Raw genomic sequence first — 27,603 nt, forward strand, 5'->3', positions numbered from 1 at the left:
TCTTTTATTTGAAGAGTTCTTTCAAAAACCTTCTGACAGTGGATTATTTAGGTATTCCAGTTTTTTTTGTTGTTGTTTTTTTTTGTCTGAAGCTGGAAACGGGGAGAGACAGTCAGACTCCCGCATGCGCCCGACCGGGATCCACCCGGCACGCCCACCAGGGGGCGACGCTCTGCCCACCAGGGGGCGATGCTCTGCCCATCCGGGGCGTAGCTATGCTGCGACCAGAGCCACTCTAGCGCCTGAGGCAGAGGCCACAGAGCCATCCCCAGCGCCTGGGCCATCTTTGCTCCAATGGAGCCTTGGCTGCGGGTGGGGAAGAGAGAGACAGAGTGGGGGAAGGGTTGGAGAAGCAGATGGGCGCTTCTCCTGTGTGCCCTAGCCGGGAATTGAACCCGGGACTTCTGCACGCCAGGCCGACGCTCTACCACTGAGCCAACCGGCCAGGGCCTCCAGTGGTTTTTTGTAGCCAAAGAGGACTTGAAAAATTGGGAAAAACAATGCTTAATACATACATATAAGGAGAGGTTATGATATTTCACGTGTCACGTTAAGCACCCTGATAGCTTATTTTAATTATTAGACCAAACTGATGAACTTGTTAGCGATAATTTTGGCCGCATTTTTCAGGTGGAGTAATTAACAGTAAGAAAGGGTAAATATTTATTGATAGGAAATATTGGTGCTGAGTTGCAGCCCGGGTAATCTGACTATAGAAACTGCTTTCCACCACTGTGCCATATTTTCTCCCTGAGTTGATCTGTGCCATCTATTTGTGCTTGAAATTATTGTGTGTGATTGGTGTTAACTTGCTCCTAAAAGGTCCCATTGGCCGCTCTCTGCTCCTCTGTGTGTACTTCTCAAGAAAGAAAAACCTAGCAGAATCTAGCTTTCCTGCAGGGAAAGGAACCTCTGGACGAAAGGGCCATCTGTGATCTTGCTGCTATTTAGTACCAAGACTCCTGGTGATGGTCAAGAATTGAGCACTACCACAGCCGTCAGCATCCCCACATCATTAAGTAATTTTGTTCCTCACTTCAGTTTCCATTCAACACCTGACTGCGGGAGTCCTGCTACTTTTTAAAAAGACCCTCTCTACTGAGACCTGTGCAGCCACTTAGCCCACCACTTGTCTCTCCCCATCTGGCAGCGCCAGAAAGCTGACTGCTCTCCCCGAGATAACTTGATAACTGCTCAATCAACCTTGATTTATATATTTAGGAGCCGGCTTCCTTGTGTGTGACTTGACTGTGAGCTTCATGAGGACATGGATTGTGTTAGTTTTGTTCACTGTGATATTCCTAGTGCCAAGCTAAGTATTAGGTACTGAGTAAGCCCTTGCTTAATGATCGGAGTATGCATTACCATGTGTGTGTATGTACGTTATACGGAGACTCGGGAGTCAGTGCTCTTAGGCTGTTATCAGTGCCAGTAAGCACATCAGAGGAACAACCTGCAACTAAATGGTCCTGTGCTCCCTTACTGACTTACAAATGGCCATCCTGCACCCACTCCGTGGGAAAAGTTTTTTTTTCCCCCCCTTTTTGTATTTTTCTGAAGCTGGAAACAGGGAGGCAGTCAAACAGACTCCCGCATGCGCCCAACCAGGATCCACTGGGCATGCCCACCAGGGGGCAATGCTCTGCCCATCTGGGGCGTCGCTCTGCCGCAATCAGAGCCATTCTAGCACCTGAGGCAGAGGCCACAGAGCCATCCTCAGTGCCCGGGCCATCTTTGCTCCAATGGAGCCTTGGCTGCAGGAGGGGAAGAGAGAGACAGAGAGGAAAGAGAGGGGAAGGGGTGGAGAAGCAGATGAGCATTTCTCCTGTGTGCCCTGGCCGGGAATTGAACCCGGGACCCCCGCACACCAGGCCGATGCTCTACCACTGAGCCAACCGGCCAGGGCCGAAAAGTTTGGTTTTAATGCTGTATCCCATAAAGCGCAGCCCTTGTCCTGACAGGTACGTACGGAGTTTAAAGGCTGATGTTTAATGGCAATCACACTTAAGAAATGGTGGAGAACATTCATATATAGGAGATTTTAAGGACAAACCTAAAGTAAAAAATATTTTCTTTGAAAAAGTTAGTGAAGCCATCAAGTTTCCAACTGCCATCACTTTACATTTCTCTGAGGTCTTGAGCCCACTCCGTGGACGGGAACTCTTCTATGTTTTTGTGTGTATTTTTATGATATGTCCTGCGATTTTATCCTTGTCCAGGTTCTTCTGTGCTGCACACAGGGAGAATGTTTGTACAGTATTTCAGGGACATGTTACCTCTGATTTTCCTCCCCAGCACGCGCACACACAGGCCTATTCTGTTGGGATTAGATTATTACTGGCCAGGTGAGAAAGTGATACAAAAACAATTTAAAAAATCATCTCTCTGCGGTGTGACACCTCCTTTAATTTGTTGATGAAGCTGTTACTATAACGTGTTAGCAAATGCAGAATTCTTCTTTTGGTTCAAATGCAGGTAAATATATGTCTCCAGTGCTAAAGAGTCCCTGGTTTCTTCTTTATTTTTCTAGGCAAGGAAACTGATCAGTGATTTTGCCATTATTTTGTCCATTCTCATCTTTTGTGTAATAGACGCCCTGGTAGGTGTGGATACTCCAAAACTGATTGTGCCAAGCGAGTTCAAGGTAGGTAAACTCTGTCTTTTGGCCGTTCCTGGAACTCTCTGGTTTTCCTTCCTTTTCCCTATCCTAGTTTGTCATATCTCTCCTTAGTTAGTCTTGTACAATTATCCATTTCTTTACGCGTTTCAAAAATGTCCTCCTGCTAGACACATGTATACATTTTGTATTTTTTTTATTAAAATTAAATGCCTGAATAAGATCATATGCAAAGTTCACATTATAATGCTTTTTATTGGAAAATACCTTATAACATCATTATGAACTCTGCTTTCTACTTTTAGATTACTCTAAAATATTTGAAGTATTTTTATACAACTTATGACTTTGATTCATATAATAGTTCTAGGATGCAACATAACTATCATCATTCTGACTTAATACAGTTGATGTTTAAACTCATAAAAATTAGGTAAAATGCCTACGATTACATTATTAATTCAGTGTTCTTTTCCTGCTGCCAAACTGTCATACACACACATTTATATATAATGTGCATTTTAATTATTACAAAGAAGATATAGGAATTATTCATTTTATAAACCTATTGGTATGAGCATGCCTAATGGCTAAAATTTACATTTCAGTCAGTCTAAAATGTCCATACCTAATTTTCCATTATATGTTTTTCACCTAATATTTTAGAACACTCCTAAACTCTCTCTCCATCGTGGAGACCACATACTTGCTAAAAAAAAACACCCCTAAATTAACTGTAGTTTTAGCTTAATGACTACTCAGCGAGGAAGGGATATCTATATTATAGTAAACAGAACATTTTTGCATTATCTCTGCCATCACATATTTATTAATAAAGATAAGTCAGACATTTACTCATTTGTTCATTTAAGTCAATATTTTACTGGATGTTTGCTTTGAGTCAGGCCATAGACTGGATATTCATAATGCATTGATGAGCAAGACGAAGTTCTTTTCCTTACAAGTTCACAAGATGGCAAAGGTAGTGAAATGTGGACAGATTTAGGGATGGAGTTATGAGCAAGGGGAGATGAAAAACAGGAATATCTTCAGAGAAGAAGTGAGACTTTTTTGATAGTAGGTGTGGAGAACATAATTCATACATAGGATTCTATTGTATTTTAGTTTATTTGCATTGTTCAAAGTTAGAAAACAGAGGATAGGAAATATTTTAGTTTTTTGTTTTTTTTTTAGTAGAGATGTATGATCTACTGAGAGAAGATAGATGGGGAACAACAAGGATAACCATGTTGTTCATTTTCTGTGCTATTTATAAGGATTGAACCAGTTATTCTGCGTTATTTTGCATATATAAAATAAGAAGTACCATAATGTTCAAATAAGTTTGAATATAACGTATAAATGTTTGTATCTTTTTATATATTATGAAACAATTATAAGTTGGCAGTATTAAAAACAATTCTTGCCTGTCTCTCTCTCTCTCTCTCTTTTTTTTTTTTTTTTTTAACAGAGAGAGAGAATCAGATAGGGACAGACAGACAGGAACGGAGAGAGATGAGAAGCATCAATCACTAGTTTTTTTGTTGCGACACCTTAGTTGTTCATTGATTGCTTTCTCATATGTACCTTGACCAAGGGGCTACAGCAGACCGAGTAACCCCTTGCTCGAGCCAGCGACCTTGGGTCGAAGCTGGTGAGCTTTGCTCAAACCAGATGAGCCTGCGCTCTAGCTGGCAACCTTGGGGTCTTGAACCTGGGTCCTCCGCATCCCAGTCCGACGCTCTATCCACTGTGCCACTGCCTGGTCAGGCCATAGCCTGCATTCTTTGTGTCCTTCATTTAAAATGTTGCCTTAAAACTAATTTTCTTTAGAAAACTTTTGGTGAATAATCTTCTTTGTTCAATCTATCAGTAAAACTGTTTCCATTTTTCAATATGTTGGCTCTCCAAAAATAAAAGTGTGTTTCCCCACTGATTTTTCACCAAGAAGTATGTATTGATATTGTTTGTTTTCTCTTTTCTTTAAGCCAACGAGTCCAAACCGTGGTTGGTTTGTTCCGCCATTTGGAGGAAACCCCTGGTGGGTGTATCTTGCAGCTGCTATCCCTGCTTTGTTGGTCACCATTCTGATATTCATGGACCAGCAAATCACAGCTGTGATTGTAAACAGGAAGGAACATAAACTCAAGGTAAAATGCTCATAGTAATGGTTATTATTGACTTCTACTTTCTTTGAAGTACTTGAAAATAGATATTGATTCTAAACTAAGATGGTTTCATTGGGATCTATGTTATAACCGATATTCTTTAAGGCTTGGCAGAATCATAGGATCTCTTTATGTTGACACATATCCTTAGTATAATACTTTAGGAAGATTTCACTTAAAGGTGAAGAAATTATTTCACATTGTATTTTCTTAGTCACCATAAAGCATAGTATAAACCGTTTACCACTCAGTCACTGTCACCCTATATCTATCTGATTTTAATGTGGTAATTGTCCTTAATGAAGACAATAACTAATGCTTTTTTCTGAAATTATTGAGTCATACAAACAGTATGATGGGTTACCAGAGGGAAAGGGAGTCAAATATATAGTGACAGAAGGTTTGACTTTGGATGTTGGACACACAATGCATTATACAGATCATGTACCATAGAATTTGTATGCTTGGAACCTATATAATTTTATTAACTAATGTCATCTCAATATATTTAACTTAAAAAATTTTAAAAAGAAACTATTGAGATAAAAATGTGGATTTTCTTCTTTAGTTGGTGATGTAGTGACTTATATTAATAGATTTTCTATTGTTGAACCAGCTTAGCAACCTAGTAGGTTATAGTTTCTTTGCATAATCAGCCATGCTTGTAAAACTAGCAGGCATGTTTTTGTGAAAACACTCAGAATTTCTATATTTTTATTTTAGTAACATATTTTTAAGTTTTTTCTATTTTTCTCATATTTTCAAATTTATTGACATGTTGCTTCTAATATTATCCCTTGTTATTTTTCTAGGTCTGTTATATTTTTTTCTTTTAAGTTCCTAATATTACTGATTTGTGCTTTTTATCTTCCTTGATCAATATAGCCTATTGATTGGTAATTGTGCCATTCTGTTTTCAAAGAAGCAATTTATTACTATGTTAATATTTTGTACTATATTTTTGTTTTGTTACTATTTCTTTATTATTTTGAAACCATGTTTTTCAGTACATCCACATTTATATTTAGTTTACTTTTTAGTGAATCAAAGTTTGATGCTTTGTTTTTATTAATACTTTTTGCTTAAAGCTTATTTCATTTTGTATTAATAAAGCAGTGATAAATTTTAATTTTTACACACATATATATCCACACACATATATACACACACACATATATATATACATATATATATATATACATATATATACCTATATATAAGGTCTACCGGAAAGTTCTGTCCGTTTCTATCACAAGTTTCGACACGTAAGCACATGTTTATTTGGCGCATGTGTGCCTCTCTATTTTTATCACTTAATGTATACATACTGATGTAGCAAATCAACTAAAACAAAGTTGATTCACGTTAGTCTTACGTGTGAAGCCATAGTGTACCCATGGCTACTGATAAAAGTTCATTTACACCAGTGTAATTTTTATGAATTTCAACAAATAAGAAATGCTACAGAAGCATGTAGAAATTTCTTGAAAGTATTCAGTGAAGGAATAATACCGACTATCACTTGTTTTTGTCCTTACAAAAGTTTTTGAAGGGCAAAAAATTCAAAAATGAAGAAGATATCAAACAAGCACTGGTTCAATTTTTCGCATCAAAAGATAAAACATTTTTCAAAAATGGGATATACAAATTGCCCTCACGCTGGCAAGAAATCATTAATAATAATGGCAATTATATTATTTAATAAAGTTTGTTGATGGTAAGAAAAATTTGTAATTTGTTTTATTCCAAAAACGGACAGAACTTTTCCGGTAGACCTTATATATATATATTTTGTGTGTGTGTGTGTGTGTGTGTGTGTGTGTGTGTGTGTGTGTGTGTGTTTGAAGTGAGAAGTGGAGAGGCAGACTCCCGTATGCACCTAACTGGGATCCTCCTGGAATGCCCACTAGGGAGCAGTGTTCTGCCCATCTGGGCCATTGCTCTGTTGCAACCAGAGCCATTTTAGTGCCTGAGGTGGAGACCATGGAGCCATCCTCAGCACCTGGGCCAACTTTGCTCCAATGGAGCCTTGGCTGTGGGAGAGGAAGAGAGAAATAGAGAGAAAGGAGAGGGGGAAGGGTAGAGAAGCAGATGGGCACTTCCCCTGTGTGCCCTGGCTGGGAATCAAATCAGGACATCCACACGCCCGGCCGACATGCTACAGCTGAGCCAACCAGCGAAGACCCAGTATATATTTTTCTATTCCCTTTTTCCCCTGCTATACCTGTGTCTCTTTTTAAAAAACACATAGTTGGACTTTTAAAAAAAATTAATTTTTACATTCTTTGCTTTCAACTATTCATTTAAATTGATGCCAGTGACTGATACATTTGAATCTATTATCACCACATTTCTTTTGCTTTCTATTTTCTATTTTTTTCTGTGTTCTTTTTATCCCCCCCTTTTTTGCCCTCTTTTATGTTTGTAAAAATATTTTTATTAATGTTTTCATTGATTTTAGGGAGTGGGAAGGGGGAGAGAGAGAGAAACATCAACTGGTTGTTTTACTCAGTTCCATTGAGTTGTGTAATCACTCATTGCTTCTTGTATATACCCAGGCCAGGGGTCAAACCCATGACCTCTGGTGAACCAAGTGGACACTTATCCACTGAGCCTTCTGACCACAGACTACCCTCTTTTATGTTGATATAGTTTTGTTTTTATTTTTTTCACTCTTTTTTTTCTATTACACTTTATTTCTTCTTTAGTGACTATGTTGTAACTTTGAAATGCATATTTAAGTTCTAAGGTTAATATTTTTACCCTTCTCCTGAAGAATGCTAAGGACTAAAGAGTGGCTTAATTTTGATATTTTTTTTCCTGATCATATGCTGTTATTACCCAGATTTTATTGCTATCTGAATTTAAAAATCCAATTAATTAGACATAGTCAGTATTCTTAGAATTACTAAAAGTTTCCCATTTTATTTTTTCTCTCTCCTTCCTCCCTCCTTTCTTTCCTCCCTTCTTTCCTCCCTTCTTCCCTCCCTCCCTCCCTCTCTCTCTCTCTCTTTCTTTCTCCTTCCTTCCTTCCTTCCTTCCTTCCTTCCTTCCTTCCTTCCTTCCTTCCTTCCTTCCTTCCTTCCTTCCTTTTCTTTTCTCATTTAAGACCTTCCTCTTTGGAATATTCTCCTTTATATGAATTATTTCTCTTAAACAGAATTGACTAGACTTTTGAAATTTTCTATTGTGACAGTTTTTGAGTAGTAAACTCTCCCGATGGTGTTTGTCTAAAAATGTTTCTTTTTCACCCTCATTCTTGAAAGGTGGTTTCTCTGGATATATTTTAAGTTGAAGGCTATTTTTTTTTCAGCACTTAGAAGCTATTTTTCATTATTTCTGTGAACTGTCAGTATAGTTCTCATTCCTTTTTAAATAATCATTCTTTTCTTTTTTATGCTTTTATCATCTTTTTGATTTTTTTTCTGGAATGTCACTCTAACCTGTATATGAATAGATTTATTTTTATTATATATTGAATTGTTGGGCTTCCTGAATCTTCCTATATTTTATCAATTATGGAATTGTGTAAGCCTTTGACTCTTTCAATCATTAATATATTCTTCTGGAATTCCAAGTAGAATTCATTGTACCTCTCCATATTGCTCTCTATTTCTACTTTATTTATTGATGTATTTTGCACTTCTTATCTCTTGGGTCTTTGTTATATTTTGGGTAGTTTCTTCAGATCTTTCTTTTTACTAACTCTTTCTTCTGTTGGTTGGTTCTCTTCTACCACTAAACCAGCCCATTAAATATTTCCTTTCAAGAATTAAACAGTTTTATATTTAGAAATTTATTTTTTTCCAAATCTTTCTTTTTCTTTTAAGTGAGAGGAGGGGACATAGTGAGACAGATTCCTGCATGCGACCTAACCGGGATCCACCTAGCAACCCCCATCTAGAGTCGAAGCTCAAATTGACCGAGCTATTTTTAGCGTCTAAAGCTGACACATTTGGATCAACTGAGCTATCCTCAGAGCCCAGGCCAATTGTCTAACCAATCAAGCCACTGGGTGTAGGAGGGGAAGAGAAAGAGATATATAAGAAGTAGATAGAATGGTATAATGGGGAGAGAAGGAGATGGTAGCTTTTCTTGTGTGCCCTGATCAGTAATTGAACCTAGGATGTCCATATGCCAGGCTGATGCTCTATCTACTGAGCAAACTAGCCAGGGCCTCTCAAATCTTCCTGTTGAATTTTGTTAGTACCTAAATTCTTATTCTTTTATATAGTATTTTATTTATTATTTTGTTTATATGTTATATTTGCATGCTTCATTTTGACTTTTTTTTTTTTTTCTGACTCTTACTCCTGGTATTATTCTTCCTTCTGTATTTAGCATTTTCTTAAAAAAAAATTGTGAACTAAATTTCCTATGCACATGCGTCAAAGCCTTCCAGAGAAAATTTTATTTGCTTCTGGGAGGTATAGGAGACTCTGTTCAATTCAGTAACACTTTATTTTTAGTTATTCCTAAAAAAATTTTTTTCTATTATAGAAAGATTTTTATGGAAAGTTTTAAATATATATAGAAGTACACAGAATGGTATAGCTTGAGCTATAGATCCCCAACTCTTACAATGATCAACTCATGTCTAATCTTATATCATTTTAGTCCCTGTCATCTTACCCTCTTCCTGTAACACTTCAAAGCAAATGTAGACAGCATTTCATTTTATCTATACTTTTTAGAAAGTGTATTTCTAAAGGTATCTTTTTAAAATCATGACTACAATATTATCATCAGTCTAAAAGAACAAAGTTTTTTAGTATTATCAAATTTTCAGTCAACACTTAAATTTATGAATATGCCATAAATATAATAAACTTTAAAATATAAATTATTTTATTTAAATCAGGATCCAAATGAAGTTTCAACATTTTTTTTTTTTTTTTTTACAGAGACAGAGTCAGAGAGAGGGATATATAGGGACAGACAGACAGGAACGAAGAGAGATTAGAAGCATTCAATCATTAGTTTTTCATTGCGACACCTTAGTTGTTCATTGATTGCTTTCTTATGTGTTCCTTGACCGTGGTGCTACAGCAGACCGAGTAACCCCTTGCTCAAGCCAGCAACATTGGGTCCAAGTTGGTGAGCTTTGCTCAAACCAGATGAGCCTGTGCTCCTGCAGTTGCAGCTATATGATGACCTCTGGGTCTCGAACCTGGGTCCTCCGCATCCCAATTCGATGCTCTATCCACTGCACCACCGCCTGGTCAGGCAAAATTTGAACATTTTTATCTTAAGTCTTTTATAAACTTTTAGTCCATAGATTTTTTTCTCTCTCTCAATTTTTTTCCTATTATTTGTTTTTTGAGAACAACCAGATTGTTGATCTGTTTGTTTTTTGCTGTATAATAAGCCACCTGAAAACTTAACAAAGTCAATGTGAGAATGTCCAAATCTATAGAGAGTTTTTATGGGTTTATTTGACTTTATTTGAGTCAACAGAGGGGATTGGAGTACAGGATAGTTAACAAGATTGTGTGTTCTCTTCAGGGCTTCTGGGGAATCTGAAAAAGAGACATTTCCAAAGCCTGTTAACCTACATGTACCAAAACAATGGACAGGGCTTGTTTAAGGCAAAGAGAAGACTTTTACTAAAAGTTATATGCTTGGGACACGACTACCTACCATGACCTGATCAGTTAGGAATTTATGATCAGATCACACTTTGAGGTTACATTTAGTTAGATTTATTACAGAGCCCACTTCTTGTACAAATGTGACTTAAAACAACAATTTATTATCATTTCTTGGGTTTCTTTGTATTGACAGGATGCACATGGATACTTCTTGTTTGAGGTCTCTCCTGCAGTTGCAGCTAGATAATGTCTGGGGCCAATGCCACCTGAAGGCTTGACTGGGCTAATTGTCCAAGATGCATTCTTCAGTTACTCACGTTTCACATATCTAATACCGTGATAGTCCTTGGCGTGAGTTTCTGTCTCTCCCTCTCTCTTCTCTCTCATCCCACGGCATTTTATTCTCTGGGGCCTTTCCATGTGGCTTATGTTTCCCATGGCATGGCAGTCTTGAGTTGTTTGTAGTACTTGTTATGTGGCAGCTGACTTCCAGGAATTAAAAAGTAGGAGATGCTGGGCCATTTCATAAGTATACTTACAACCAGCACAGCTCCACATTTTTACTTTGCAGCAGTTGATTGGTTAAAATAGTCACAGGACCAACCACCATTCAAGGGGTGATGGAGGGACTCTACTGTTTGATAAAGGAATGTCAACTTTACATTGTAGAAAAATATGCGGGAGAGGAGATATTTTTCCATCCATTTTTACAAAGTAAAATCGGCTACAGTTATACTGAAGAATTTATCATGGTCTAAATCTTGGTGATTGTTTCCCTGTGGTGACATTTAGCATGTTCTTTTGTCTTCTGTATAAATTGGTCATTGAATCTAGAAGCTTGATGCAGTATAATTTTAATATTTTATATCTGTATCTATATATTTTTTGAGGCTGGGGTGGCAAGACTAGTTTAGAGAAGGCCAGGAACTTGGACTACATATTTGGCTGAAGGTTTTCCAGACCATAAGGGTAATGTAAATTTCAGGCCCAAACCCAATTGTCAGGAATATCTTTGGAGAGTTCTTTTTCTTTTCTATGGCATTATATCTAGTGGAAAGGCCAAGAGAGGCATGTTTTCCCATTGGCTTTCTCTGTAGTTTTGTAGTGTTTTTTTTTTTTTGTCTGTTTATTTTTTCCAAGTTGACTAATTTGGTATGCTGTGTAGAGCATCTTATTTTTATTTCAGGGCTGTCTCTCATCCATACCTTTTCCCCATATCCCTAGGATTGGTCTCCTGTTCATAGAGTTCCAAAATGGGTCTAATCCAGACCTTCAACCCTCAAGGACTCACATGGTTTTTCAGAGCAGTCTTAGACTCTAGGTCTTACTGACTCTGTAGATTTACTCTTTCTTGTTGCCATTGTTTTTTGTGTCTAGTCATTTCTCTCACTTTCTGTGTGGTAAGGCATGATTTGTATAAGATGTACCCTATATTTGGCAAAGCATTTTTAGATGATCTATACTGTGAGGGGTTTCAGCATTGATTTAGTTTGAAAGGCTGACAATGGATGTTGACTAATATATATTTTATTCTGGAAAAATATTTGGAAACATCTTCTTAGTTTTGATATATTCGTTGGCCAGGATTGCTGTGTGTCTTTGGAGGGAAGTGCCTGTTTTTATTATGCTTGTTTTCTTTTTAAAATTATGAATTTTGAATTTAGCAAATTTAGGGTTGATAAAGCATAGAATTTTTTAATTCTCCTACTCCCTGTAGAAAACATTAGAAAATCAACACATATTGGGATTTATCTTTTAAAATAGGAGTTAGTGTATTAGTGTTTTATCACTTTTGGAATTGCTTATTTGAAGTCATTCCTTTGAATGACACTAGTTACACGTAAGTGCCAGTCTTTTGACACAAATCTAAAGAGACCAGTGGGGGTTTCATCATGAATTAAAGGCATTTCACTCTGAATATTGTTTTGTTCACATTTTGTTAGGAAAGGAGGCTGTGGAATGTTAAAATTGGAGATTTTGTCTAAAACTATAAAGGGTCCAGGCTGCTATGAAATTGAGTCCAAGGAGAAACCTGATACAGTGAGAGAGATGGCGGCATTGTGATATATAAAAGCGGCATGTTTTTGGGTGGCATTTGCTTTGGCTCTGTGTCCAGTGGCGCTGGCTGGCTGGCTGTTCTCTTTGGGATGGGATCCACCTTTCCACTCTGCTGCACAGCTCTGTATTGATGCAGGCACGCCAAGGCACCGGCTTTTTTTGGCCATCATTTTGGTTAGCTTTTCCCCACATTATGCCTGCAGACCAGGTTCAGCAAGGTCATGACTTCTTTAAGGTCATTCCCCGAGTCATTGCATAGGCAGGACGAGTGTCTGAACTTCAAACTGCAAAGCAAGGGACACTTCTCACAAAGAAAGAGAGTTTATCTGTTATAGATAGGGTGTGGAAGGGAGAAATAGTTTAGGATGGGTATATAGAAATAGATGTTAGGTGGTAATAGTAATTAATATATATTTTCTGATATCCTCTATGGTAAAACCCTTAATTTGAGTGTGTTTTCTTGAATAACTCCAAAATCTGGCTTGCTTTTATTATTTTTCCTCTTTATTCCTCCTTTCAAACCTCAGATCCTTTTATTTCATGTCTAGACTATTCTAATTGTTTAGTTATGAATTAATAACCAGTCTCCCTTTCGTCATTTCAAAAGCAGTGATTTTTTTTTTTTAAAGTGAGGTTCTATGTCAGTCCTATATTTCTAGAGCCTTACATGGCCTCTAAATCTTTGCCCCTTGAAGAATATCAATTTTCTGTAGCCTGGGACTTAAGTCTCTTTATAATATGACCTCAACCTAAATTTAAAATCCTTCTCCTTGCACACTATACAATGCTGTGGTCAAATGAATTCCGAGTTTTTATCTGGCCCTTTCGTCTGCTAGTTATTCCACTCTCCACTCCTCAGTGATTACCACTTATCAAAATCCTCACCATCATTGAAGATCCTCCAAATATAAAAATTACCTTATCTCCTTTTCTAGACCAAAACATTTTTAAGATAAGACCATGTATTAGTCCTGTGTTCAGCTCTCCTGTGGCCTATCATAATGGTTTCCATACGGCAGACTCAATGAGTGAGTGCACACTGAAGAATTTTGTTATCTTGAGCTACATGGTTCTCAGATTGTTACACTGCTGGAGATGAGTGATAACCGACAAGCACGGCAACCCATCTCCAGCTCTCATAGTGAGTGCTTCTATTATTTAAGTCCCTGTTAGATGTCTGCAGCGCAGGGGGTTTTTGTGGATTGTTTCTAGACATAGTTCAACACTTTATCCTTTGTACTTTTGAGCATCTTCTTCACGCTTCTTTGAATGTATATTTGGACTGCATTGCAATTTGTGTACAAATACTTGTCCCCTCATCCTATTGTGAGCCCCATGGTGGGAAGAACGATGTCATGGTCCCCTTACCGCCTGGATCATGGAAGGGCTCCAAGCATGGATGTTTATTCTGTGTCTGTGCATGTGTGTCCACTGCTCCTGACGCCTCTGTAACAATCATCTATTACCAGATGGAAACTAGACAGTTAGGCTAGTCTTTTTCCTCTCATAGATTTTTTTTTTATCTCTATAGATGTATTCCTAAGTGACTTTGTGTCAGCAAAGCATGTACAATATGAAAATGAAGTCAAGTTTCCCTTCCTATTCTTTTACTTAAAATAATCTCCAGCTTCAGAAAGTAGAATATCTTCTGGATTTATATTCATGAAGACAAGAACTTTTCTAAACTTTGAAGGACATACTTAACCTCAAACATTTGAGTTCTTGCTATGTGTGGATTATTAATGTCAGGTGTTGAAGATAAAGATTGTTCTAAGTTATGGGCTCAATGTGGTTGTGGGAAAGGAAGACTTTTTTTTCTTCTTTTCCAAGTGAGAAGAGGGGAGATAGAGAGGCAGACTCCCACATGCATCCCAACCGGGATCCACCCGGTAACCCCCGTCAGGGCCCAAGGCTGTGCCTATTTGGGGCCATGCTCGCAACTGAGCTATTTTTAGCACCTGAGGCAGAGGCTTCATGGAGCCATCCTCAGTGCCTGTGGAAAATGCGCTTGAACCAATTGAGCCATAGCTGTGGGAAGAGGAAAGGGAGAAAGAGAGAGAAGGGGGAAAGGGAGAGGTGGAGAATCAGATGGTTACTTCTCCTGTGTGCCCTGACCAGTAATTGAACTCAGGACATTCAATGCCAGGTCAATGCTCTACCACTGAGTCAACTGGCCGGAGCCTAGAAGACTTTTTGAAAGGAGTGATGTCAACAGGCACAGAGAAATTATATATTTATTAGTTATTTTGTCCCAGAACTTTTATTTATTCTGGTGCTTTTGCAGTTACTCTGGTATTGTACTTTCTAAAATCCTCATACTGCCTGCTTTGATATTATGTGGCCCCTTTTTGCAAGTGTCCAGGGTATTTAACTCAAACTTTTTTCCATTGGAAGAGTGTAGGAAAGAATGGAGACAGCTCAGGGTAACATGGATGGATTTTTTCTGCAATAGATATTCTTTTGACCCATTGATCTGGCCAGTGTGCACATCTTGAACTTAATACAGTTTTCTTGGAGACAAGATTTAGAAAGCCTGCCTATTAATTACCATGTTGGTACTTCTAATATAGTCTTGAATGGTTTAGTCTAAACAAGGCTTAAAACTATGTGATATTTGCCCTGGCCGGTTGGCTCAGTGGTAGAGCGTCGGCCTGGTGTGCGGGGGACCGGGATTCGATTCCCAGTCAGGGCACACAGGAGAAGCGCCCATTTGCTTCTCCACCCCTCCCCCTCTCCTTCCTCTCTTTCTCTCTCTTCCCCTCCCGCAGCCGAGGCTCCATTGGAGCAAAGATGGCCCGGGCGCTGGGGATGGCTCCTTAGTCTCTGCCCCAGGCGCTAGAGTGGCTCTGGTCTCGGCAGAGTGACGCCCCGGAGGGGCAGAGCATCACCCCCTGGTGGGCAGAGCGTCGCTCCTGGTGGGCATGCCGGGTGGATCCCGGTCGGGCGCATGCGGGAGTCTGACTGTCTCTCCCCGTTTCCAGCTTCAGAAAAGAAAAAAAAACTATGTGATATTCCCAGCTGTTGTCCACCCCATCCCACCCCCCAAATGACTCACATTTCTACCAATTAACAAATATAGTTTTAATTTTGTTGTATGGCTATATTAATTAATTAATTGTAGTTGCCATTCAGAAGACTGTATACATGCTACTTTTCATTCATTTTTTTTAGTGAAGATTAATTGAAAATTGACTATATATCATTCACTCTGCCAAGGTATTCAGGATACATTCACAGTCCTACTGTTACTTATCGTCTAATGTCAGAGACAGATAAGTACACATACAACTTGAAAACAGAGTGATGAGTGCTGTAATAGAGGAAAACATAAATTGACAGGCAGGGGAACACAAAGGAGGAGCCCTAACCTTACTTACTGAACTCATCTATCTCACTCAGCTGAAGCAGGAGAAACTCCAGAAAAGGCGAAGGCTGATTTAAGTTTTAGGGATGAGTAGAACTGAGCCAATGGAAGAAGAAGACAGAGTAGAGGTTATTCCAGGTAAGGAGTGCTGTATGAGCAAAAAGACAAATGCCTTAGTGAGTAAGACATTCGAAGAATTATGTGTGGTTGAAAGTGGTCATGGCATAGGATCCAAGCAGGGGACAGGTGAAAGCTGAGGTTACAGATATGAACGGAGGCAGATCATGAATGGCATGTAGTAAGTTCATAAGACTCATCCATAGGCAGGGGTAAGCAAATTCTGTAAGCTCCACCTGGGGGTATAACCAGAATCCAACCTATTTTGCCATCTTCGCTGCTACCACTTTCTTTCTAACCATCACAAGTTCTTATGTGGAGCTTGTAAGTTAGGAGGTCTTACTGGTATCACTGTCCTTGACCCTCTTCAGTCTGTTCTTAACACAGCAGTCCTAGTGCTTAGATCATAAGCAAATCACATTACTCCTCCATTTAAAACCCTCCAATGGCTTCCCATGTACTGAGCATGTGAGCCCAAGTTTCTACTGTTCCCCTTAGTGTATATTTAAGGTACTGTGTAGTTTGCTTATTTATTGTTGTCTCTCTTAGTAGAATGCAAACTCCATGAGTGTCAAAATCTTTGCTTTATTCTCAAGTATGTCTTTATCAATAGGACTACATATAGCTATTAATAAATTTGCAGTCAGTATTTCTTGAGAATGAATGACTGAGCCCCCAGATATATCATGATATTTATCTCCTTAGTCATGACTTAATGAGTTCATTTTAGCCATCCACACATTTTCTCTTCTTTCCCCTACCTTATTCCACTCCCGATATAAAGCATTAGGCCTTCAAACAACTTATGCTGCAATGAACTGGTTTTATGAATATATATTAATCTCCTTGTCTCCCAAGGAATTTTTTTCTAGTCAAACTTAAACCAAGTAAATTCACGCTTTTCTTTCCTGTGTCAGCTACCCTTGCCTGTGATGAGTTCTCTGAGAAGATGATTAGACCCATGTGTGTGAGCCAGGGGTGAAATTGTGGCATTTCAGTGAAAAGAGAGCAGTGTTCTGACTAACTGTAACAGGATCTGAACCAAAACAGTCACTGGGTTCCTGGTGTAAAATCACATTCTCATTTTTGAAAGCCAACGCCTCCGTTCCCTCGGATTGGTCATAGTCTGGCTCTCGGTGCTGCTGCTTTCATGCTGTGAAAATGGACTGCTCTGTTTTCTCAGGCTCCATAGGGGTATTAAGCATTTGATTTCTTCACAAATACAGCAGAGAAATATAACCATAGAATAACATTGTGGCCACAATTAACAATATTTGTTTAGTGAATAAAAGACCTGGACCTTTTGTTACCTTGTCTGCTCTCCCAGTCAATAAATGTGACCATTGGGCAGTGTTTGAAATCACCCTATTCTGATTAAGGGGATATTAATTACCATAATGATAACGATTAGTAGATTATAAACAGCTATTTCTATTACTATGAAAGGTGAAAAATGGTCTACATAACTTCTCAAGGTTGCTCTGGGATCTTTAGTCTACATATGCTGAATACTGTCTAGTGAACAGCATACTACTAAGCAGTCAAGCAGAGTCAAGCACCATTTATTGAGTCCCTACTATGTAACAACCACTACCATTTAAATGCCTACAAGATGCTTTGCCTCTGTTACTTCATGCTCTTCAAGGTACAGGTGAAATCACCATTGTTCTGATTACAAAATTAGATGCAGAGAGGATAAGTAACAATAAACAAATAATTTATAACAAATCAAACTAGAAGAGGTATCATATGGCCACTTTCGCCATTGTTTGATTACCAAATTGGATGCAGAGAGGATAAGTAACAATAAACAAACAAACAATTTGTAACAAATCAAACTAGAAGAGGTGTCATATGGCCACTTTGTGTTTACTTCCTAGGGTGAATAATAAGAGGACAATAGAGTCCCCTCACTCAAGAAGCTTACCTTCTGGTCAATATTTTTTATCAAGCAAAGTGAATAGGTTTCTTTTACTAATCTTAATTCCCACTTGAAAATATGACTTTATAGCAATACAAGTCCTTTCTTCACATGATTTTGTTTCTACAGAAGGGAGCTGGATATCACCTGGATCTCTTTTGGGTAGCCATCCTCATGGTGGTGTGCTCCTTCATGGCTCTTCCATGGTACGTGGCTGCTACTGTTATCTCCATTGCTCACATCGACAGTTTGAAGATGGAGACGGAGACTTCTGCACCTGGAGAGCAACCAAAGTTTCTCGGAGTGAGGTGTGTTAAGTCAGAAGAAAATGGCTCTACAAAACACACCATGCGCACATTCACACGTCAATCATAAAGAAATGGGCAGATATGGAGGAGAAAGGGCTGGTGATGATTGATTTATTCCTATACTTGCATTTCTAGAAAGGACTAAATTTTTCATCAGAAAGAGAATCTTCAATATTTTTTTTGTGAGTTCTCTTCTTATGATAAATAAATGTCCCTTGATTCACGAAAGGCTAAGCAATGCAATGTAAAAATGCAGACAGGTCGTTCATTTTCTTCAACATGCAGGCCCTTTTGGTGCTGCAGTGCTTATTCTATAGCATCATATATAAAGGCCAAACTCTTTAATCTTTCAGCTATATTGAGATACCCTAAAACTCTTTAGTCTGCTTATGGTTTTTAAGGTTCTATGAAGGGAAAAGAATTCTTATTTCCCAATTCATTTTCTGTCCCCAAAAGCACTGAGAAACTTTGACCTGGAGCTGTTAATTTTGGGTAGCCATGAAGGGTTGTACAGGACCTTTATATGTGTACTCTTTCACAGCAAGCCCTGCCCCAAAGTGCTTGGGTGACTAGCTCACATGACAGAGCCATCGTTTCCCACGCCCAAACAGTGGGTGATTCTTTCTTGGGGGCCGGGGGAAGGGGTGTTGTATGGGAATCATATTTGTTAAAAAGTACTTTTGTTGTTGTGGATTTGGAAATTAGACTGATGGGATTTATTGCACTTATGAAATTTCCCTGAGCTGTTTATTAATTAGCATGTGGGACAATGTAATATCTGTCTCCTGTGAAAGAAGGTGTAATTACACAACAGTTCAAGTTGTTTAAAAAATAAGGGCTTCAAAGAGGCCAGTAATTGATGGACCAAGAGCAAGTGAGTTTTTTTCTTTCTTGATACTAAAAGGAGCAAAAGGATTCAGCAGAATCAACTTTCTCTTGATGAATTCAAATCACATATTACAGTATTTTTAAGAGAATTTTATAGTTTTGTTGAGCTTATATGCTGTCTTTGAGGTATTAATTACATATGCTATCAACACCTTTGCTATTTTAGCCAAACATGGAGTCGGTCAAAGTATAGTCTTTTTTGAAGGTGGAAAGACAAGAGCATGTTTATGAAAACAAGAGGTAGATTGGTAATCTTTTGATTTGGTTTCAGGGAACAAAGAGTCACTGGAACCCTTGTGTTTATTCTGACTGGTCTGTCAGTCTTTATGGCTCCCATCTTGAAGGTAAATATGTGAAATACCTCTTCCTCCTTCTCAAGTACTGACAGATAACTGAATATGTGAAGAATAGAATTTCTTATGAAATATCTGCAGGATTCTCAGTTGTATAACACCCTGAAGCAGGGGGCCAATAGAATGAAGACTTTAAAAAAACTTTTATATTGATTTTCTTCTCACTCCTTTACTCTTGTTACTATTATTCATATTATTCATATTATTATTATTATTGCAATGATTTGGTTGAACCATATTAAATTACCAATATTCAAACCTTTTGACCTATGAATATGGCAGTTTCATGCAGTTCAATCTAGTTGATTTCCCCTAAACTTCACATCTTTTACTCCTAGTTTCCTTACATCTTTTCTTTCCTTTACTCCGTTGACTTGTCCCTGACTTTTGCTCTCCTCTACCCCTGTATTTAGACTCTTGCATAACATTAGTTAATCAGGATAATCATTTTGCATTTTTTCTCCTATTCTTAATTGTTACTCACTGTTTCTGTTTTCTTTGAATAAGAAGGCCTAATATCCACAAAGGGTAAATAGAGTAAAATAACTGATTTATAATTAGAAAACTTAGAACTGAACTTTTGAAGAAGAGAAATAAAATGGTAGATTATTTAGGAAGTTAAGAGTCAAAACATAGGTTTGCTTGATGGGGTGAATGTCCAACTAAATCGATAAGTATAAACTATATGTGAAAACCTACTTAGAAACAGAAATAGGACTAAAACAGAAGGTTAAGATTAGTACACACTTGCCATGAAATTTCCAATTTCATTTTGTGGCACAAGCATTTTATTTTGCTTTTCTATTATATAAACCATAATAGCCAGTTATTGATATTTGCTTCTTATGCTTTGACTACAGTGCAAAGCACTAAACCTAGTATCTATATAGCTATACACAATGACTGTTAACAGTATCCTTCCAGATTCTTTTCTGAAAATTTTTGTATATTTTTAAACAATTCTAATTTTTAAGGTTTTTAAAATGCTTATTTAATTACATGAGCAGCGGTATATACTCTTGTAAAGAATTCAAACAACACAGGACAGATAGTGAAAGGCAAAAGCCTTCCATTTAGCTCAGGTTAAATCATTTAGATGTCAGTTGCCAATTAGATGATTTTGAGAATAATGGAATGATAATTTCTTAACATATAGATGAGACATTCTACAAGATACTCAGATTAATGTTTACATTGTGCACAAAATACCTGTTAAACAGTTAAAAGATTTAAATATTGATCATTTGTCCTTGGTTTCCACAATGTCAGTTAATTGGCTTAATTCTTGTTTGACTGCAATCATGAAGGAGTATGTATCTCATGTAACACATGGAATATAAAGTTAAAATAACTTTAAGTCATTTCTGCTTATAAAGATAGGACCTTAAAAGAGGATCAATCTTAAGTTCTACAGCAACAATTTTCAACCTTTTTTATCTCATGATACATATAAACTAATTACTTACACTCTGCCCCACACCAAAAAATATATTTTTTGCTGATCTAACAAAGAAAGAGAGGTATATATATATAATCTTGATTCATTCACACTAGATGACTATTGTGTTGGCTGCTGTTATCTTTTTTAATTAGCTCCTAAGTAGTTAAGTATTGAATTTTTAAAAATTCTTGCTGAACACACAAGTCGAAAATCGCTGCTCTACAGGGAGAGAGGGAAATCTGTTGCTTTTGGTGTGCAGCAAGTTGTGGGGTAGGATTGAAGGTGCTGTGTTTCACAGTGTCAGATCCACGGCCACGTGCTCTATGTTCCTCTGTTGTCCCAGAGACACGGGCACACCAGCTAGTGGGAAAATGGAATGACAGCTTTCACCGCCCAGACAGTGGGACCTCACCTGGAAAGACCAGGTTTTAGAGGGGTCATTGCAGGCAGTTATGACCCCATATTGTGGGAGGCTCTACTGAGAATGAATCTGTGCCTGGGGTCCCTGGAGGTGGGCTTTTCTTCATACACTGCAGAGCTTCTATTATCTCTTCTACTTGGTCACTCTTTGTACAAGAGATAATATAGATATCTTTCCATCCGTTTATATTTACTCATCACCCCCACCCATTTTTAATTTATGTTTTAATCAATACAGTATACAATCCTGATTTTAAAAAAAGTCAGATGTGTTTACAGGTTCTTTTGTTGATGGTACAGCGAATTGGCCTTCATCTTGGAGAATCTGTCTGCTGCGTAATCATGTGTGGGTCCCAAGGGACACAGAGAATAGATACTGTATAAATTACTATTTTTAAGGTGAGCTGCAAAACTCACATTTTCAACAACACCTCTTTCTAACTATTTTATCACCCTGCACCCAAATATGGCTGCAGAGGAATTAAAGCTGAAAGTTGTTCTTGTCTTTCCTTTGCAATGATTTTTTTTGCCCCTGATGTGCAAAGCACCTTAGTATCTACAGGAGCAAACTAGAAAAGAGGAAGGAAAAAGAGAGATGTACGAGATCAAAGGGACCAGTGTGTACGAGCTGGCTTTCCCTTTGACCTCCCATATGTAATCCATGCTTAGGTTCACCCTCATTCAGCTGCTAGTGTCCATGCTTGTAGCTATTTCTACCTTGCACGTTGGGTGAATGCAAAAAGAGTCATTGTAGGAATCAGTGACAAGGGCAATCTAGCACTCGTTTTTGTTAGGGAAGATTTTGCCCAAAACGTGGGTCATGAAATTGTTTTGTTAATATAGTTTCCAACATAATGTGGGAAACCTAGATTTAAAAAGAAGAATAAAATAGTGTAGCAATGACTACTGTGATTCTTTCCTTAAGTAGTTAAGACTATTCTTAACTTCAAGAATTACAGCTGATAAAGTCAGCCTATTTTAGATCATGTGTCCTTTTCATCATTCAAGTTTTCTTAAGGTTTATGCATTCACCACAGAATTAATATAGCTACTTGAAAAGTCAATACAGGAAGAAGCAGATGTTGAGGGTGGAGTGAAACAAATATAAGTTACAACTGAATCTAAAGTTACAGTTAAAAGTCAAGATTAACAATTAACCTCAGAATTCACACAGAAAGGCATGATCAGGATTACCTTCGACAAGGGAACTTTCCCCCTACCATGTGACTATGTGTGTTTTAAAGGAACAGGTGACAACTTTAGAGAATGGTTTTACTTCAGAGTTTGCCTAAAAAGACAGATCAAATGAAGGGGATCAAGAAAAAAATGTATGATTTTTAAAAATAAAAATGCCTAAACACCTTAATCCCTCACAAGTTTACTGGCCTCAGATGATTCTAGTAATTTTTACATGCATTAAGCAGTATAAGTAGTTGTATCTCTGCCTACTTGTGCAGGCTTTCTTTGAACATGAAGTTTATGACCTCTGTTTTGGTCTGTTTGCCAAAATCTGTCTTTTTACATGGGCGATTGTAAGGGAATCATGGCACACTAGCTTTAATCACAAGAATACCCCTTGACCTTAGCCAGCCACGTCTTACATGCCGCGCATTTCACTACTGATTCAATACAGAATTATTGCGAAGCAGGCATAACTGCTACCCAACTGGTTAAACAGTTTACATGTGTTTCTGTAGTGGAAAGATTGGCTGTTAAGCTAGTTAGTGCTCTGTATGGGAGACTTGGGGAGATTAAAGAACTGCAAAGAGCCTCCTTTGTTCATTCTACTGGCAAGCCTAATATCTTTATTAATAAAGATATCATGTAAAGTTCGCTGCTTCTTCTGTTGCCTTGGCTCAAATTAGTTTATCTTTAAGATGAGGAGTGGCCAAAATTTCTCTCTCAGACTTTTTGAGTGTTCAAAATGTGGGAGATTCATATTTACTTTGTATTTGGCAACCTTTGGTTGACCTCCTACAAAATGCCACACACTCTGCTGATAACACGGAAACAGGGATAAATGATAGTGATGATGATGATGGTGAGTAAGGATGATGGTATGCTCCCACTTACTGAGCTTGGCATTGACTAAGGGTTCTGCAAGGATTTAAAAAATTTAGTTCTGCCTGACCTGTGGTGGTGCAGTGGATAAAGCGTCGACCTGGAAATGCTGAGGTCACCGGTTCGAAACCCTGGGCTTGCCTGGTCAAGGTACATATGGGAGTTGATGCTTCCAGCCCCTCCCCCCTGTCTCTCTCTCTCTCTCTCTCTCTCTCTCTCTCTCTCTCCTCTCTAAAATGAATAAATAAAATAAAAATTAAAAAAAAGAAAAAAGGAAAAAAAACCAGTTTACTTTAAAAAAAATTTAGTTCTCCAATAACACTTATAAAACTATATTAATAATTATATTCATATTACAGATAAGAAAAATTATGAATAACTTGTCAGGTCACAAAATTCTTAAATGGCGGAGCCAAGACTTGAACTTAGGCAGTTCTGGCTCCAAAGGCTGATTTCATAACCATTAGAGTTTACCGTCTTTTTTTTTTTTTTTTTGTATTTTTCTGAAGTTGGAAACAGGGAGGCAGTCAGACTCCCGCATCTGCCCGACCGGGATCCACCCAGCATGCCCACCAGGGGGCGATGCTCTGCCCATCTGGGGCATTGCTCTGTTGCAACCAGGGCCATTCTAGTGCCTGAGGCAGAGGCCATAGAGCCATCCTCAGCGCCCGGGCCAACTTTGCTGCAATGGAGCCTTGGCTGCGGGAGGGGAAGAGAGAGACAGAGAGGAAGGAGAGGGGGAGGGGTGGAGAAGCAGATGGGTGCTTCTCCTGTGTGCCCTGGCTGGGAATCGAACCTGGGACTCCTGCACACCAGGCCGACGCTCTACCACTGAGCCAACTGGCCAGGGCCCAGAGTTTACCATCTTTTAAAATAAAACAGTACTTTCATCAGAAAATTCACCCACTTTTGTTTCCCATGAGTTGATCTTTCCTAGCTTCTCTCATCCATTTTCCAATTTTCGTTTTATTTTTTTCTGTTTTTTTTTTCTTCCAATTTTCATATATAGAGAGACCTGTGGCATTTTCAGACTCATCATACCTTGCTCCATGGTTTCTTCAATGACTAGGGACTGGATTGCAAGTCAGCGACTTTCTTATTAGCCCCGATTTTTAAGCATTAGGATATTATTTTAATAATATGTTCCTAAAGATAACTGCTGTCATTGAAGGGGCAATATTCTAGAGCTGAAATAAAACCAAGACTTCAAATCTGACCATTGCAGCCATTCTCTGGACCAGGCGTCCCGAAAATATGGCCCCGCGGGCCGCATGTGTCCCCCTGAGGCCATTTATCCAGCCCCCCGCCGCACTTCCAGAAGGGGCACCTCTTTCATTGGTGGTCAGTGAGAGGAGCACTGAATGTGGCGGCCCTCCAACGGTCTGAGGGACAGTGAACTGGCCCCCTGTTTAAAATGTTTGGGGACCCCTGTTCTGGACTGTACTTCTGTCCTCATCCCCCACCGCCACCACGGAGGGACCAAAGAGAGTGATGCTTTGCAGTTACAGGCTTTTGACTTGCCAGTGAAGGTCCTAATGATGATGACATCAATGCCACATATATCATTGATTGAGTATGCTTAGCCAGGCCCTGAACTAGATGTCTTGTGCTGTGTAATTTTTAGCAGAACCACTACATAGATGAGAATATTGACGAGAAAAGTTGACAATTATTTTTAGGGCCCACAACAGGTAATGCTAGAATTGGAATCCAGCTCTGTCTGATTTCTGTGCCCATGCTCCTAACTGGGACCTCATTTAGGGTTTTACCCGCAAACATGCACCCACACATACACACAACTCTTGTTCTGCGGGAGGCCTTCCTCCTGTACTAAAATCTGTGCTTTGGATAACTACAATCTGTCTTCCTTATTAGACTTAATTATTACCCTTTTTGTATTTTTTTCTTATGAAAATAATCTAACGCTATCAGAAAATTAAAAAGAGGAATAAGAGAAAAAGAGTGAAATGACAGTCACCAGAATCTGAAATTTTAAGTGACATTGTCTGGGTATGACCCAGGCTGAATATGTTCATCTTCATTGACTTCATCTCGATTTCATTATTCTAGCTGGTTGTGGGATCAAGCACTAATTCTGTCATTTTTGTTTTTATTAAAGGCATTGTAATATTTACAATTATACTTTTTTGGCTTTCTGGGTATAATTGATTATTTATATAATTTTCTTTGCATAATTTTATCATTTGGAAATTCTAGATATGCCTATAAACTTAGTATGCCTTGTGTTTTAATTTCTCCTGTCTTGCTTTGTAAAAAGGTCTATGTCCTATTAATATATATATATAATATTAATATTATTTTAACTTAAAATGGGATCTCATCTTTTAAAGACATATTCTTCTTTCCTTCCTTTGGAAAATTCCTATTGTGATGAATGATTCTATTATGATGAATTTTTAAAGATTGACCTTCTGATGTGACTCATGAACCAAAGCCAATAAAAAAAAAATCATCTAACCTATTGATTCTGTTAAATTTCATCAAGATTTCCAAACTGGAAGATATTTATTGAGACTCTTCATTATTATAAAGAAAATGGTGAATTTTACAAGATATTTGTATCACAGTGAAGTTGGCCAAAAATCTAATTAATAGCCTTCCTTTTGTATAGTGTTCCCTTTTTACCAAGGGGCGATTTTTAAAAACATATTCATGTCTAAAGCTATATCCCTGCCCGTACCCCACACCATCCCAAGTTATTGGTAACTTCTGATTTTATTTTGTGGTAGACTCAGACATATTTATCATCAGAAGTTCATAAAGAGCAGACCTGGGCACAAGGCACAGCTGGCCTTCACTTTGGCATTAGAACCACATTAGAGAAAATATTAGCTAAGCTTAGGTGAGGGGTGGACATCGGCCAGGATCAGCTTTGTGATTACTTTCCTTCAAGCCAGGAAAACACATTATAGAGATTAAAAAGTAACTACTGCAGGGTTTCTAACTGGTTTCCCAGGAACTGTACTTTTTCTTTCCCCTCTTCTACCTTTCCTTTCTTTCCAAGAAATTAGAAATAAAATGACAAGAAGGAAATCATCCTGTATTAAGGAAAAATGGAATGACCCATGCCTGCAGAAGATATTTTAAAAATTAAGAAATGAGTCAAAGCTATAAAAGGGTGTCTTTGTTAGCTTCATTTTTATTTTTTGGTAAATTTGTACAGAGCAATGGTAAGGAGTGGAAGCCTGCGCATTCTAAAAGAAAGGCACATTTCAGAACTCAAGTGGTTTAAACGTGCTGTGTTCACCTCCTGGTGGTGACTGTTGGGTATTACAGCACACACGGCTTCTCCACTCATACCATCCCTCCCACCTCTTTCAACATTCAGTGTCATTTATTTTTCTTTGAGCTGAAGGTCAAATTGCCTGTATTAAAACTGTTGGTTTTATTTAGAATCATGTGATGTTTTATAGAAATAAGTATATTTATTCCATATAAATTGAATTCCTATAACTAATCAGTAACAATGGGAGATGGTCATGGCATTTCTGAATTTACTATTTCCCCAGTAGTGGCCAAAGGGTCTCAAATACAGAACTGTTTCAGATAACCACCACGAAAGGTTGATAGAAACTGTGTTTCACTTAACACATGCACTAGTTCTTTAAAAATTAAAGTCATACTATTTTCTGGCTACAGTAGCCTCCTTTATGTGGATTAGGTAAGACTGGAATGACTTGACTGCAGTTTTAGTATTTTAGTTTTGAAAACTCCTGAAATTACTTGAGCTTCTTTTTCAAAATAGAAGCTTGAGACCCTTTTGTAGTCCAGATAGAAGACTTCCCAGAAACAGCGTCCTCTTTGACCGGCTTAGGTTCTGTAGTACCAGGGATATTCCAAAGGTCTAGGAATAGATAAAACTGACAAACGTCTCAGTGGAACTTCCCATTATTAGAACACTTTGTATTAATGTAAAAAGGACTCTTGCTAATTAAAGCATGAAGTGTACGAAGCTGGTTTTCAAAGTTGTATATTAATCCCTGGGTGTAATTAAGCGCTTTTTCCAGATGCTTGATGCTCCCTTCAAGCAGTGTTCTCATTAGTTAGTTCTCAGTAGTCCTGAGAGGAAGAAAGGGGACAGTCGTCTGATGTTTTTTTAATTGAAAAAAAAAAGCATTTAAATACCAAGCTGATAGATAGATCATTTGGGGAAAATTGTTAAGAAAAGAAATCGACAGACTGTTGGGAAAGAACCTGGTGTCAGGAGTGAGGTGACCCTGTCCCTCTCTCTCACCGCACAGCCACGCAAGCATTTGGTTTACTGCCATTCCTTTT

General features: G+C 38.2%; 1 protein-coding gene across 7 annotated transcripts in view; it reads left to right on the plus strand.

The window, feature by feature from the left end:
- Positions 1 to 27,603, plus strand: part of SLC4A4 (solute carrier family 4 member 4) — a 392,384-nt gene that overhangs the window by 351,233 nt on the left and 13,548 nt on the right. For all 7 annotated transcript variants that reach the window (XM_066386293.1, XM_066386292.1, XM_066386294.1 and 4 more), the window contains 4 exons: positions 2,531 to 2,644; positions 4,606 to 4,767; positions 17,966 to 18,144; positions 19,304 to 19,376. In XM_066386293.1, coding sequence (XP_066242390.1) covers positions 2,531 to 2,644; positions 4,606 to 4,767; positions 17,966 to 18,144; positions 19,304 to 19,376 — 528 coding nt within the window. The remainder of the gene's footprint in view (positions 1 to 2,530; positions 2,645 to 4,605; positions 4,768 to 17,965; positions 18,145 to 19,303; positions 19,377 to 27,603) is intronic.

Source organism: Saccopteryx leptura, chromosome 5 (genome assembly GCF_036850995.1).
Source record: "Saccopteryx leptura isolate mSacLep1 chromosome 5, mSacLep1_pri_phased_curated, whole genome shotgun sequence".
Classification (NCBI taxonomy): Eukaryota; Metazoa; Chordata; class Mammalia; order Chiroptera; family Emballonuridae; genus Saccopteryx; species Saccopteryx leptura.